This window comes from Drosophila guanche, unplaced genomic scaffold (assembly GCF_900245975.1).
Source record: "Drosophila guanche unplaced genomic scaffold, DGUA_6, whole genome shotgun sequence".
NCBI lineage: Eukaryota > Metazoa > Arthropoda > Insecta > Diptera > Drosophilidae > Drosophila > Drosophila guanche.
Window position 1 is genome coordinate 437,452 of NW_022995743.1, and position 12,728 is coordinate 450,179.

Genomic DNA, 12,728 nt, shown 5'->3' on the forward strand with positions numbered 1-12,728 from the left:
CCTCCTTGGACTGCATGCGTAGGATAGTGTAGTTTCTGCGGAAGGCGGGACTCGGATATGGCGGCTCAATGGGACCAAGAGACTCCTCTGGTTCAGTGTCCAGTCCCACTGGTGGATCGGACTTCAGAGGTATGAATGTGCTGTTGAAGACACTTTGGGCAACCACTGGGGGAACAGGCCGCGGTGGTATCCCTAGCCGATCGCGTAGGCTAGCTATAACCGTATCCACCGTGGCCTGAACCGAACTGAGGTAGCGCTCCCAGATAAGACGGCCCTGGCGCCGCAGAAGAAGCAAGTCCGCATCCTGGACGGCTCGCAGTAGGAAGTGCAGCTCCGTGATGCGAGCTTTGGGCATGAGGAGTGCCGCCCGACGCCAGTCCAGAGTCTCCGCGTACGGCAGTCGGAGTTCATCTGCTCCGAGGATGACGGGAATGGCCCCAGAGCGCAGCGCCTCGTAGAGTCGGGCCAGCATGAGGGTGGAAGCAACCCGCCCGCTGAGCGGCGGAAGGATCAGCGCAAAGGTAGAGTCCTTCAGCAGATGTTTGCGGGAGGAATCCGATCCACAGAGCGTCCAGTCGGACACGGAGTCCGCCTCCTGCTGCTCCGTGGCAGGCACGCACTGGAACTGCAGCTCGAACTGATCCTGAGTGGGTCCCTTAGACATGTCAGTCAAGTGTTCCAGAATGAAGTCGTCGAGCGGGTTTGAGGCTTGAGAGTCTGTTCTCGGTCTCATCTCTCCTTGGAACGAAATCAAGTACTTGCGGCGGGCGGGCACCATGCTGGCACACTCCTGCCAAACGTCTCCTCCGGGTGGCCCCAGGATGGGGGGCACAATCAGATCGTATCCGGGCCGGAACTGGTTCATCTCAAAAGCGCTCTGAATGACAATGGCACGCATGGTGTTCTGCTGAAGCAGTGCATTGGTGCGGCGGGAGGAGAGGTCACGGCGTGCGAGGTTGAGCAGCACATGGTTGCGGCCATCACCGCCCCAGTAGGGGAGGTTGTACAGCTTCTGGGTGTCAATGGGGCAGTCGTGTGTGTGGCTTGGTGCCGTCGGCTGCTGCTGCTCAGCTTCTTGGGCTGCGTATCGGTTATTTCGTAGCAGATCCTGCTCCAGTAGAGCCTCGCCCACCAGCACCAGGTAGATGCAGGCCTGCTTTGGATCCCTCACGATGTGCGCGTTGTAGCCTAGAGTCTGTTTGAGAGTCGTTTTAAGGAACCCATCGATGTCGTAGCCAGCTTTTTGGACGCTGTGCTCATCGGGGTCGTATAGGTACACTGGGAAGCCAGAGGTGAGGCTGCAACGGGAGTGGTCGAAGCAGTTGTGCATCGCACAAGTGGCGGCTACGCCCGTCGACACAGTATTCATCTTTCGGGGAATAGAGTTTGGCAGGAGGGTGCGCGGCAAGGCAAGGTCAGGAGTGTTGCGCTGCACTGCCTCGCGCTGTGCCACCTGCGCCTGCTCCACGGACATTTTGAGTCGCTCCAACTCGGTCTGCTCTCGCAGCAGCTCCTGCTTAAGCTCCTCGATCTTCTGATTGTACTGACTGATGTCAGACTGCAGCTTCTGGCGGCGTGACTCGAGCTCTCGTAGCTCCACTGACACAGTGCTCTGGAAAAGTTAGTATTAGCTCGTATACACATTGGAAAATGTGTTATGCATTTACCTTGATTCTCACCATCTCCTCGATGCGCATCTTTAGGTCGCCAGCACGCATTGCGCTGAAGTCCTCATATGCATCCAGAAGCGGAGAGCTTCGGTGTACGTCCGTGGGAGGAGAGTCCCGCTCGGCCTGTGCGGAAATAAAACCAGTGAGAAACTATACCTATGAGAGTTTTTCACCTACACTCAGGATGCGGTAGGAAAGGCAGGACATCAGAAATAGCATCATGAGAAGAAGGGCGGGCAGCTTATAGCGGCGACATTGCCTGAGCCACGAGACCCTCATGCTGGGCGCTTGTCTTTGTGGGACCGATGCCGCCACTTCTTTTCCGCTCCCACTGTCCAGTGGGTGATAAGCGTCTCCGGAATTGCTCAGGTCAAACGCCAGAGACATGGTGCTGCTTCCGGACTTGACGGGAGTTTTTTTTTACATTATTTACGCGATTTTGTTCATTGGACTTCTTATTCAGTGTGACCGCGGATCTATCGATAAAATATACCTTCAGAGCCTGGAAAATATACCGAAATAGACCTTTTAATTTTCATAACATCCTGTAAAATAAGCCATATATCTTACATCATTTTCTTTGATTTTGATGTTCTATTTGATATCAATTGCTAGTTAGACGTATCCGTGATAAAAGTATAATTGTATCCGATTTATTAATCAATTCTTCACATGATTAGCTTATTTTATTGACTTTTCTTTATTGGGATGTTTAAGAATTAGGTTTAAATCTAAAAAGGCCAACCAGCAAAAATAACATAAATCGTTATGTGAGTGGGAATGGATTGCTACGAATTTTACAATTTTTTGCTTGTCAACCGGTGGGTATAGGATACTATGGGCATTTGTATACCTTTTTTCCATAAATTAATATTACAATTTAATTTTAAAGCTGCATGCAAACATGCATACCAATATACCGTAAATATATAATGAACTCAATGTCAACATATCCTGAAAAGTATATAATATACCTTAAGTGGTCACCTGTTCTCATTAGAATTATCGATAACATAACTGCCTGACCCCACTATACTATATGGTTAATGCTGACCCTCAATGGACAATGGGTTAGCGTTCTCTTTCGATATTTGTTTACCTTTTCTGCCAGGGCTGCAACGCCGTGAAAGCTGCCGCAATTATCAAATTCAAATGAACGGCCGCACAGCAGCAGCACAGCTGCTGCACAGTAAATAGAAACATTGGAAAGTTAATTAACACCCACTGACCAGCAGACTCAACTAGCCCGTCCTGCCCGAAGATCAACAGTGCAGTACATTAAAGTTGCTCCCATCAGCGGAGCGTTCAGTTGGCTAGCGTGTGACCGCTGGGCTGGGGTTGTTGCAGTCGTTTCCATCGCGTCGTCGTTTGTGCTGTGGTGCGAGTGCGGCCGGCTTTGTCTCGTAAATGGCTTTGGTGGCTCTGTGCTCGTCTCCGTGTTAAATTAATTATATGCAGAACGGTTCAGACGATTATTAAAAGCAGCGAGATGACTAAACGCGTCTAACAAGTCGAGTCTGATCTTTAGTCTTAGCGGAAAGTGTTCCTAAGTGCACAATAATCCTCCCAAGCACATAGAAGACTTTCCAACTCCACATCCCGATTCTGCTCCGACCAGCTGACTCGAAATGGGTAATCTAGTTTTTAAATATTAACAGACATTAACTTTGCCTGCCATTTTCACTGTCTTGTGAGCTCTTTCATTGATTCTTTCGCTTGCTGGGGTTTGGGTTAGGTCAGCTGCGTTTGCTCTGGGGTGGGTGCGGCCGGGCCTTGAAAGTGAAAGCAGCATGAATGAAAATACCTCTAGCACACCCATGACTCGATACCCTTACAACCCCAGTTCCGCGGAAGTCCAGAGCAGAGATAAGAGGTTGATCGTAGGCGACTGATAAAGTTTCCAATTTATTGTATTTCTAAGACAGAGGAGGAGGTCAGAGACCTGATAACCTTTATGGCATTGGGGTGCACAATCAGCACGATTGTTCATGAGGCCGCGTGATGGGATATCCCAGAGATTAGAACGCGGTTGAAGGGTGAAGAAATTGAGAGGTTCCAATCAAGACTAATTAATCTCCAGTCCATGTCCGAGGCAGAAACACTTAATTGGAAATTTACTGAGCCTCTGCCACTGCTCCTTGGGCTACTGCTCCTAACACCCAAACACCAAAACGGCCACCCACACCCTCGCTTCTAGCGTCGGCACCCTAGGAGTTGCTTCCACTCGTTCGTTTTCTAGCCGTTGACCCCAAATGAGGCTTCCGGATTTGGGACGCAGTAGTTTATCGGCTGGGCATGCTATCGCAGGGCGGCTGGGGTTGGGGCAGGGCTTAATTAGGGGCACATTCATTGCACTGAGACCCGTTGGCTTTGGCTTCAGCTTTGGTGCTTTGGCGGTGCGTGCGTGTTCTAAGCTGGAGCTTCCGACCATGCGCCCTAAACCCCCAACATCCACAGCTGGCAAAGACGCAGGCCAAGATGACCTTTGTGTGCCCCAAAGAGAAACTGAAACAGCGCAGCACAGTCCACAATTACCTTGCCTAATGACATCCGCTCGGACGGACGCGGGCGGGCTGCAGCAGATCCGTGTGATTGAAGCCCCAAGAAACTGGCGCACGGTGTCCCCAGTCTGGTTCAGGTGTGGGTCACCGGCAGACATCTGCGGATAATACAAATTCGGTAGCCAGTGGCACACCGTCGCATCAGCAGTAGCAGTCCAGTCAGTCAGTCAGTCAGTCGGCTATGCCTGTGCCTGTGCCTTGTGACCATCATGCATCTCAAGATCCGCCTCAAGTGTCGCAAATATGAAATTTGGGGTAAGTTTGACACATTCTGGCCGATATTGATATCCCCCCACCCATCGTTATGCAAATATCGCGCGTAACGGTACGCCTGCTGTGCCGTTTGGCATTTAAATTGGGAACTCCCACTCCCCCGCTGCACCGACTGAAGTCGGAGCCAGAGCCAGAGCCAGAGCTCGAACCTAGACCTCAGAACGAGAATCAGGCCACTTTAAAAGCTGGCAGCCGCAACAAGTGCAGTCTCAGTCAGTTGAGGCCGCAGAACAGAGGGAGTCGCACCCGGAGTCCGAAATGTGTAAGCCAATCCGATCCGTTATCGACCGTATAATTTACAGTACAGGAACCCTTGGACAATTTGTCAAAATCCTTCGAATCATTCCCATTCGTGGGGTTTCTATCAATCTCCAATGTTGGGCATAACGCCGACCCTATTGTGGAAGATATCAAATCAAATGGGTAAGAGGGCCCAACGACTAATCAAACCAGAGAACGTGCACGCTACCGGTAGATAAATATAAATGGAGGAACAGTGTGCTTCCGACGGCCGAACGTGAGAGAGAGGCAAAAATCAGCACTCCGTCAAAAAATTATGGGATTGTGGAGATTTCTGAAATGTTGGTGCCACGATATTAACGGTGTCGCGATGCCGAACGAAACGTGTTTTATTAGCAAATCAAAGTGCAAAACAATGCGTTCATTCAATTAACATAAGTGAATCCAAACAAAACCAAAACCAAAACCGAATCTTAACAGAATCGCTCTCTTCTGACTGGTGACGCATCAGTGAGACAGACAGCGTGAGAGAGAAATTGTTCAGAAACAGCTGTTTTGTATCTCTCTCTCACACTCTCTGGGCTCTGTCTGGCTTTGGCATTGTTTTGCATTTGTTCCACCTTCCATTTGTCCTGATCGTTTTTGTTTGCTGCATTGCACTGCATGCAACTGGTTACCCACAATAATGTAGAATATACAATTTCATTTCCGTTTCCTTTTGATGCGCTGCGTATCGTTCCGTTCCGTTTCGCACGCCGACATTGAGAAATAACAATAACAATTTATTTCAACGTGAGTATGGATACCGTTACAACTGAGATTGACATTGGAAATCTTGGAAAACAGTTCTAGGGAGAGGGGGTGGATCCCAACGCTTGGCTCCCTACGCTAACCTCGTGCCAAATGATTTCAGTCATTTATGCCTGTATGCTTATCAGCAAGTGGAATCTACTGATAGACGTTTTTATCTATGAAAATATTCTCGCAGCGCTCCACATACCACAAGTACTGCTCTCTGACTATTGCTTTTGCTTGTCTTTGCAGCTATCTGGTTATTCTCGTTCGTCTCTGGACTGTTTTTGCTGCACTTCTCCATAGCTCTGATTCTGATCAATAAGGAGGTGCCACAGTCGCGTGGAATGCTTTATCCCCGGGAGTCGGAGACGCGGGAGGTGCGTTCGCTGGACGGAATCTGGAATTTTGTGCGCTCCGACCAGGCGAACCCAACGCAAGGTGTGCGGGAAGAGTGGTACAGCAAGGACCTAAGCAAGAGCGGGCCAACCATCCCGATGCCCGTGCCCGCCTCCTACAATGATATAACCACCGATAATCTGCGCGATCACGTGGGCACCGTGTGGTACGACCGCAAGTTCTTTGCCCCACGCTCCTGGGCCGTGGATCAGCGGGTCTGGCTAAGATTCGGCAGCGTCCACTATGAGGCGTATGTGGTAAGCAACAGCTGGAATAATCAACATCAACAAGGCATCTTAAAAGAGTTATCTTCTTTGTAGTGGGTCAACGGGCAGAAGGTGGTCAAGCACGAGATCGGGCACCTGCCGTTTGAGGCGGAGGTCACACATCTGCTGAAATACGGCGCAGAGAACCGCGTAACGGTCATGTGCGACAACGCGCTGATACAGACCACTGTGCCACAGGGTAGGATCACAGAGCTGCCCAACGACGAAGGCATGACGATAGTCCAGAGCTACACGTTCGACTTTTTCAACTATGCCGGAATCCATCGCTCAGTCCACCTATACACCACACCCAAGACGTTCATAGAGGAGGTAGTGGTAACCACAAATCTGTCGAAGGACAACGTCGGTAAGATACATCAGCAATGCGCCTGCCAGCCACCACTTATATCGGCTTAATCCGCTTTCTAGGAGGTGAGGTCCTCTACAGCGTCAAATTCAATGGAAGCGCCATCAACGAAGCAGACAATGCCCTGTACGTACGAGCCCAACTTTACGACCGCGAGGGCAAGTTGGTCGCCAATGGCACCTCGGATGCACAGCTGAGTGGGAGTCTGCAGGTGGACAATGTGAACCCCTGGTGGCCGTATCTCATGCACCCGGAGCCGGGATATCTGTACCAGCTGGAGGTGAAGCTACACGCCTCAAACGATGAGCTACTCGACGTCTACCGTCTGAAGGTGGGCTTGCGTACCCTAAGCTGGAGCAACGCCACATTCCAGATCAACGGAAGGCCCGTCTACTTCCGCGGCTTCGGCCGCCACGAGGATGCCGATGTGCGAGGCAAGGGGCTGGATAATGCCCTGATGGTGCGCGACTTCAACCTGCTTAAGTGGATCGGGGCCAACGCGTACCGCACGTCCCACTACCCCTACTCTGAGGAGTCGATGCAATTTGCGGACGAGCACGGGATCATGATTGTCGACGAGTGTCCCAGCGTCGACGCGGAGTGAGTATGATATGTATTTCTCTGCAGGGCCAGGGTGTAATTGTGATTCCTCTCGCCATTCAGAAACTACAACCAGGAGTTGCTGGGTAAACACAAGTCGTCGCTGGAGCAGCTAATCCACCGAGATCGGAACCATCCCAGCGTGGTCATGTGGTCCATTGCCAACGAACCTCGCACCCGCGAAATGAATGCGGATTCGTATTTCCAGTGGGTGAATCAGAGGGTGCTCTCCGCCTCTTTATTTTAATGATATATCTCCACAGACTTGTGGCTAACCTTACACGGTCCCTCGACAAGACAAGGCCAATTACGGCAGCCATTGCTACTCCCTGGACCGACGACAAGGCGGTACGTACACATAAGGAATTTCGGATGCTTCCTAGTTCCGTATAACCGTATAGTTCCACTTCAGGGCCGCTTTTTGGACATAATTAGCTTCAATCGCTACAATGCGTGGTACTCCAACACGGGTCGACTGGACATGGTCACAAAGAAAGTGGTTGAGGAGGCCGTTGCGTGGAACAAAAAGTACAACAAACCCGTAATCATGGCAGAGTACGGAGCCGATACACTGGAAGGACTGCACCTGGTAAGTTGTGAGGCATCTCCCCTGGGACTCTATCTCTTAATTTTTCTCTTGCTCCTGTAGCAACCGGCTTACGTATGGTCAGAGGAGTTTCAGACTGAGGTCTTTGCGCGCCACTTCAAGGCATTCGATATTCTGCGGAAGAAGGGCTGGTTCATCGGAGAGTTTGTGTGGAACTTTGCCGACTTCAAAACAGCGCAGAGTGGGTGTCAACATATCCTCTTATGTACTGCATTATGACTAAAGTTCTTTCTATATCCTTTCAGGCTACACCCGAGTAGGCGGCAACAAGAAGGGAGTCTTCACGCGTGCCCGACAGCCGAAAGCCTCCGCTCACCTGTTGCGAAAGCGATACTTTGCCCTTGCCCGGGAGCTGGACGACTCCAGCTTCCCGGAAGACCTCTTCACCTATATTGCCGACATGGGCAAGACGGAGAATGCGTAGTAGCCGGACACATGGCCTGCTGTATATATGTATTTATGCGTGTGATCCTTGATCTGCCATCGCCATAGTTGCATTTTTCATTCCATTCCGTTACATTGCCTTGTACAATCTTAAATTTACTGTTTTACTGCATTGTATTTTTGATATATACTGATAAGATAAACTAAATTTAAAATAAAATGCATTATTTATTAACGTTAATTGGAGGAAGTAGAACAGTAAAAATCCACTTCTGCCATTATTTTTCGTTGCTCTTTTTCGTGTAAACCGTGTTTATGAATGCATCTGTCAGATAATATAGGTTGAGGCCGAGAGTACGTAATATAAAAACGAACATCAGAATCGAGAAACATGAATTTCCGATCATGGTTAGAGAACGCTTAACCCATTGTCGCCAGTGGGTGTTTCAATTTACGCACGACTATTAGTGTGTTTTACGCACTCGCCTATATCGTGTTAAAATATATTTTTTTGTTAAAAGCTTAGTACTCAAATGGGCTAAAGAATGGAAAAATGTACCTAACAGAATTATTTTCCGCGGTACCTAAAATTGTTCACCTGTTAATATGTAGGGGGTTTTATTGGGTTAATTTCGTTCCCAGCTGGACAAAATGCGAGGGCTAACTTGGCCATGGATGTGGCTCCTCTCGGTCGTGGTTGTCGCTGGCCACGGTGAAAACAACGGGCAGGATGAGGCGCAGCAGCAACCAGTGTTTCCACATAAACATTTGACAGCGCCCGTACCAAGTACGGGACTGCTGTATCCACGCGAATCAGAGACGCGGGAGGTGCGCATACTGGATGGAATGTGGCGCCTACTAATAAGTCAACCGAGTGACCCGCTCCAGGGGCTGCGCGAGAAATGGTACGAGGAAAGTCTGCATAAGACTGGTCTGGAGATCATACCGATGCCAGTCCCGGCCTCCTACAACGACATAACCACGGACAACCTGCGCGACCACGTCGGTACCGTCTGGTACGAGCGAACGTTCTTCGTGTCCCGCGACTGGGAGGAAAATCGCCGCACCTGGCTTCGTTTCGGCAGCGTCCACTATGAGGCGGTCGTGTGGATCAACGGGCAAAATGCCATGAGCCACAGCATTGGGCATCTGCCATTTGAGGCGGATATCAGCAACCTTCTGAACTTTGGCGGCGAGAATCGGATCACAGTCATGTGCGACAACCGCCTGACTAACCACACCGTTCCCCAGGGGCAGGTATCCACAGTGAAGACGGACAGCGGCGAGACACCTATCCAGAGCTACACCTTCGACTTCTTCAACTACGCTGGTATCCACCGCTCTGTCCACCTGTACACCACGCCCCTCGTCCACATCAGCGATATTGCGATCAGCACGCAGCTGTCCTCAGACCAAGTGGGACGCATTGACTACCGCATCTGGTTAGATGGCAGCACTGAAGATTCCACAATGCAGCCAACGCATGTTCTTGTTCAGCTCCGCGACAACGAAGGCGTCGTGGCGGCACAGCAGGTCAACCGCGCTGTCTACAATGGAACTCTCCTGGTACCAGGCGCGAAGCCCTGGTGGCCCTACCTCATGCACCCCGAACCAGGGTACCTCTACAGCCTAGAGTTCGAACTATTCGTGTCCAGCGTCGAGGGCGATGATGGGGACGAGCTGCTAGATGCCTACAGACTTCCCGTAGGTATCCGCACTCTTAGCTGGACGTCCACGAGTCTGCTCCTCAATGGGAAACCACTCTACCTCCGAGGATTTGGCCGTCACGAGGATTCCGATGTGAGTCAGATTTTAACCTAATTCTTCCTTTAACCTCCCATTACGTTTCCGATTTGACAGATTCGGGGCAAGGGTCTGGACTATGCACTTCTCGCACGCGACTTTAACCTGATCAAGTGGGTAGGGGCCAACGCGTACCGAACTTCTCACTATCCCTACTCTGAAGAGTCGATGCAGTTCGCGGACGAGCACGGGATCATGATTGTCGACGAATGCTCCGCTGTGAACATAGATATCTTCGAGCCGGAACTGCTGAGCAACCACATGTCCGCGCTGGAGCAGCTTATTCACAGGGACCGCAATCACGCTAGCGTCATCGCCTGGTCGGTGGCCAACGAGCCGCGCTCCTTCAAGATGGGGGCCCTCAGCTACTTCCAGTAAGTTGCATCGCATTTGTGGCGCAGGGCTAATCGCTATCTGTCCACCCAGGGCCCTGGTAAATTACACGAGGAGCATAGCCCAGGGACGGCCTCTAACGGCAGCTATCAATGCCAGCCCCGATCCTCCCAAGCAGTGCCACCTGGCCGCTTTACTCGACATTGTCGGTTTCAACCGATATAACGCCTGGTACCAGAACTCGGGACGCACGGACATGATCGTCAATCTGCTGACAGAGGAGGCTCAGCGCTGGCACCAGAACTTCGGGAAGCCCGTGATCCTCTTCGAGTACGGGGCTGATACCATGGAGGGCCTGCACTCGGTAAGAAAATTTGATCTAGAAAAATTTGAATTGCCCTGATTGATGCTTTACAGCTCCCAGTCTACATCTGGTCCGAGGACTATCAGGTTGCACTCTTCTCCCAGCACTTCAAGGCCTTTGACAAGCTGCGAAAGCAAAATTGGTTCATAGGGGAGTTTGTGTGGAACTTTGCCGACTTTAAGACGGCCCAAAGTGGGTGTCATAGAAGCCTCTTCCAGATGATATCAAGATCTCTTATGGTTTCCCTCTTCTCTTTTAGCTTACACTCGCGTTGGAGGCAACAAGAAGGGCGTATTTACCCGCTCCCGGCAGCCCAAGGAGGTGGCCCATATACTGCGCTGGCGGTACTTTGCCCTCGCCAATGAGTTGGACTGGGTCCCCCTGCCCAAGCATCTGAGTGTGTACATTTCCAGCTCAGTCAACGGCAACGGGCACGCGCGTACCGAGCTATAGAGCGAAGTATTGAAGGAAGAAAGCTTTAATTTGGCCAAAAACTACCAGTAATTTGAAAACTATTTATAATATAGATAGGTCTGATTTAAGTACATTCCGACTGCATGCTTTATTCTTTCCAGGGGAACGGTTTTTCCTTCCCGAACGTATTCCTGTATCTACATAGATCTCGTGTCCATGCTTTCATGGGATGCATCATGTTCACTGCACAACTTAACCGCAAATATACCAAATTATTGATTTACACTACACTAAGATTTATTAGCTACGTAAAAAGGGATTATTCACTAGAAATTTTAGGAGCATAGCTCGTATTCGTCGCGCTCAGCTTGGGACATGGGCTCTACGACCTGCATGCAAGCGTCAGCGAATTCGAGGAAGAGCGGCTCCTGCATGGCCGCTGTCATGGCCAACTGGACGTTGTGCGCCACGTCAATCTGTTTTAGAAGATCCCGGAGGTGGGGATTGCGGAGTAGCTGGTGCAGGGGTTCGCATGTATCTGGGTCAAAGAGAATTTTAGTGGAAATACTAGTGTAGTAGGTTTAGGGACTCACTTAGCTCCTGCAGCTTCTCTGGCGGCACAGTGTCATCGCTGGGGAAGGGGGCATGCAGCGTGGGCTCTTCCTCGGCAATCTTCTCTGAGACTTCATTATTGGCAGCAGCCGCTGCTTGTTGATTACATTCCACCGAGTCTTTGTGGACCTTGTAGCACTTCACTGAACAACTATGGACATACAGACTGGATATCACACTACAGAACTACAACCAGAGAGTTATTCTTACTAGGGCGCCATGCACTTGCTGCATTTGTATTTCTTTGGTAATTCCGCACAAATTGCACACTCCATTCTGCTGTAATATTTATATTTTCAAAAATTCAGCGTGCAGCGAGCAACAGCTGTTCGTGGCAGCTGTAGGAGTCGCTAGAGTACGGCAACGCCAGCGGCAACCTCTCGAGGCAACTCTTCTCGATTGACCGCAACGAAAACGCGGGCGTAGGATTATTTAATAAAATTTAATAAATATGAAGCTGTAATAAATACCGATAAAGCTAACATGGGACAAGCCGTCAAACTCCAGCCTCAGTGGCGCCCATCATTTCGGTTTTGAGCATTTTTTCGTCTGTACAGAAAGTAAAAGTTGACTGCGAAGTGTAAAAAGAAAAACAATAAAACGCGGAGAATATCGGCTGGTCGCATTGCAATTTTGCTAATCAAACGATCAAACTGATTTCCGTGTTTGTATGTTGGAGAATCTAGAACATCGAACGGTTTGACGTTAAAAGCAAGATTTAAAGTACGTGGCACGCTGTGGCTGCCCATGTAGTTATTGGGTAGTAGTAAGATGTAGTTATGATTCTGACATAAGCTCGTGGTCGATTTGTTATTCGACAAAAGCTGAAATGTTTGAAACTAACATTTGAGAGTTGCCGGATGTTTCCAAATATATGTGCACACATGACACATGCACTGTAGTTTCAGAAAATTGGAACAGTTTGAAAAACACACGAATTAAAATTTCTAAAGACAAGTACACACGTGGATAGCTTCTTCCTGCTTTCTTGGATTGTGTTTCCGTGCTTTCCGCTCTGAGCTGGAGGAGAAGACAAGGGCCCG

General features: G+C 49.9%; 4 protein-coding genes across 12 annotated transcripts in view; 2 read left to right on the forward strand and 2 right to left on the reverse strand.

Moving 5' to 3' along the window:
* The window catches only part of LOC117592034 (exostosin-3), a 4,447-nt gene extending 2,303 nt beyond the window's left edge, over nucleotides 1–2,144 (reverse strand). For 2 of the 4 annotated variants that reach the window (XR_004574505.1, XM_034285493.1), the window contains exons 1-3: nucleotides 1,848–2,144; nucleotides 1,668–1,793; nucleotides 593–1,612 (exon numbers count right to left, since the gene is read on the reverse strand). Coding sequence is in view for 3 of the 4 variants with exons in the window: in XM_034285493.1 (XP_034141384.1) it covers nucleotides 593–1,612; nucleotides 1,668–1,793; nucleotides 1,848–2,057 (1,356 nt within the window). In the remaining variant the exon portion in view is untranslated. Of the gene's footprint in view, nucleotides 1–4; nucleotides 1,613–1,667; nucleotides 1,794–1,847 lie in introns of all 4 variants that reach the window. The other 2 variants (XM_034285495.1, XM_034285494.1) reach the window with 2 other exon arrangements.
* Nucleotides 2,145–3,019: 875 nt separating this feature from the next.
* LOC117586813 (beta-glucuronidase) lies at nucleotides 3,020–8,440 on the forward strand. 5 transcript variants are annotated; one of them, XM_034277107.1, is made up of 9 exons: nucleotides 3,020–3,302; nucleotides 5,789–6,192; nucleotides 6,256–6,568; nucleotides 6,631–7,168; nucleotides 7,232–7,375; nucleotides 7,432–7,516; nucleotides 7,581–7,757; nucleotides 7,818–7,956; nucleotides 8,021–8,440. In XM_034277107.1, exons 1-9 carry the CDS (start codon nucleotides 3,299–3,301, stop codon nucleotides 8,197–8,199), a joined length of 1,983 nt encoding a protein of 660 aa, XP_034132998.1. In that variant the 5' UTR covers nucleotides 3,020–3,298; the 3' UTR covers nucleotides 8,200–8,440. The 5 variants fall into 5 exon arrangements, with proteins under 5 accessions (XP_034132998.1, XP_034132990.1, XP_034133003.1 ...); XM_034277099.1 differs by lacking the exon at nucleotides 3,020–3,302 and adding an exon at nucleotides 4,426–4,486; XM_034277112.1 differs by lacking the exon at nucleotides 3,020–3,302 and adding an exon at nucleotides 4,738–4,766.
* Nucleotides 8,441–8,804: 364 nt separating this feature from the next.
* Nucleotides 8,805–11,361, forward strand: LOC117586969 (beta-glucuronidase). Of its 2 annotated transcripts, XM_034277356.1 has the most exons (6): nucleotides 8,805–9,959; nucleotides 10,020–10,336; nucleotides 10,389–10,659; nucleotides 10,713–10,851; nucleotides 10,919–11,159; nucleotides 11,235–11,361. In XM_034277356.1, the coding sequence occupies exons 1-5, from the start codon at nucleotides 8,811–8,813 to the stop codon at nucleotides 11,110–11,112; spliced, it is 2,070 nt and encodes a 689-aa protein (XP_034133247.1). In that variant the 5' UTR covers nucleotides 8,805–8,810; the 3' UTR covers nucleotides 11,113–11,159; nucleotides 11,235–11,361. The 2 variants fall into 2 exon arrangements, with proteins under 2 accessions (XP_034133247.1, XP_034133238.1); XM_034277347.1 differs by having other exon boundaries at nucleotides 10,919–11,361.
* On the reverse strand, nucleotides 11,353–12,055 carry LOC117586978 (zinc finger HIT domain-containing protein 3). The gene is made up of 3 exons (XM_034277372.1): nucleotides 11,896–12,055; nucleotides 11,667–11,836; nucleotides 11,353–11,611 (listed from the first exon to the last, which is right to left on the reverse strand). Exons 1-3 carry the CDS (start codon nucleotides 11,958–11,960, stop codon nucleotides 11,409–11,411), a joined length of 438 nt encoding a protein of 145 aa, XP_034133263.1. The 5' UTR covers nucleotides 11,961–12,055; the 3' UTR covers nucleotides 11,353–11,408.
* Nucleotides 12,056–12,728: the final 673 nt, after the last annotated feature.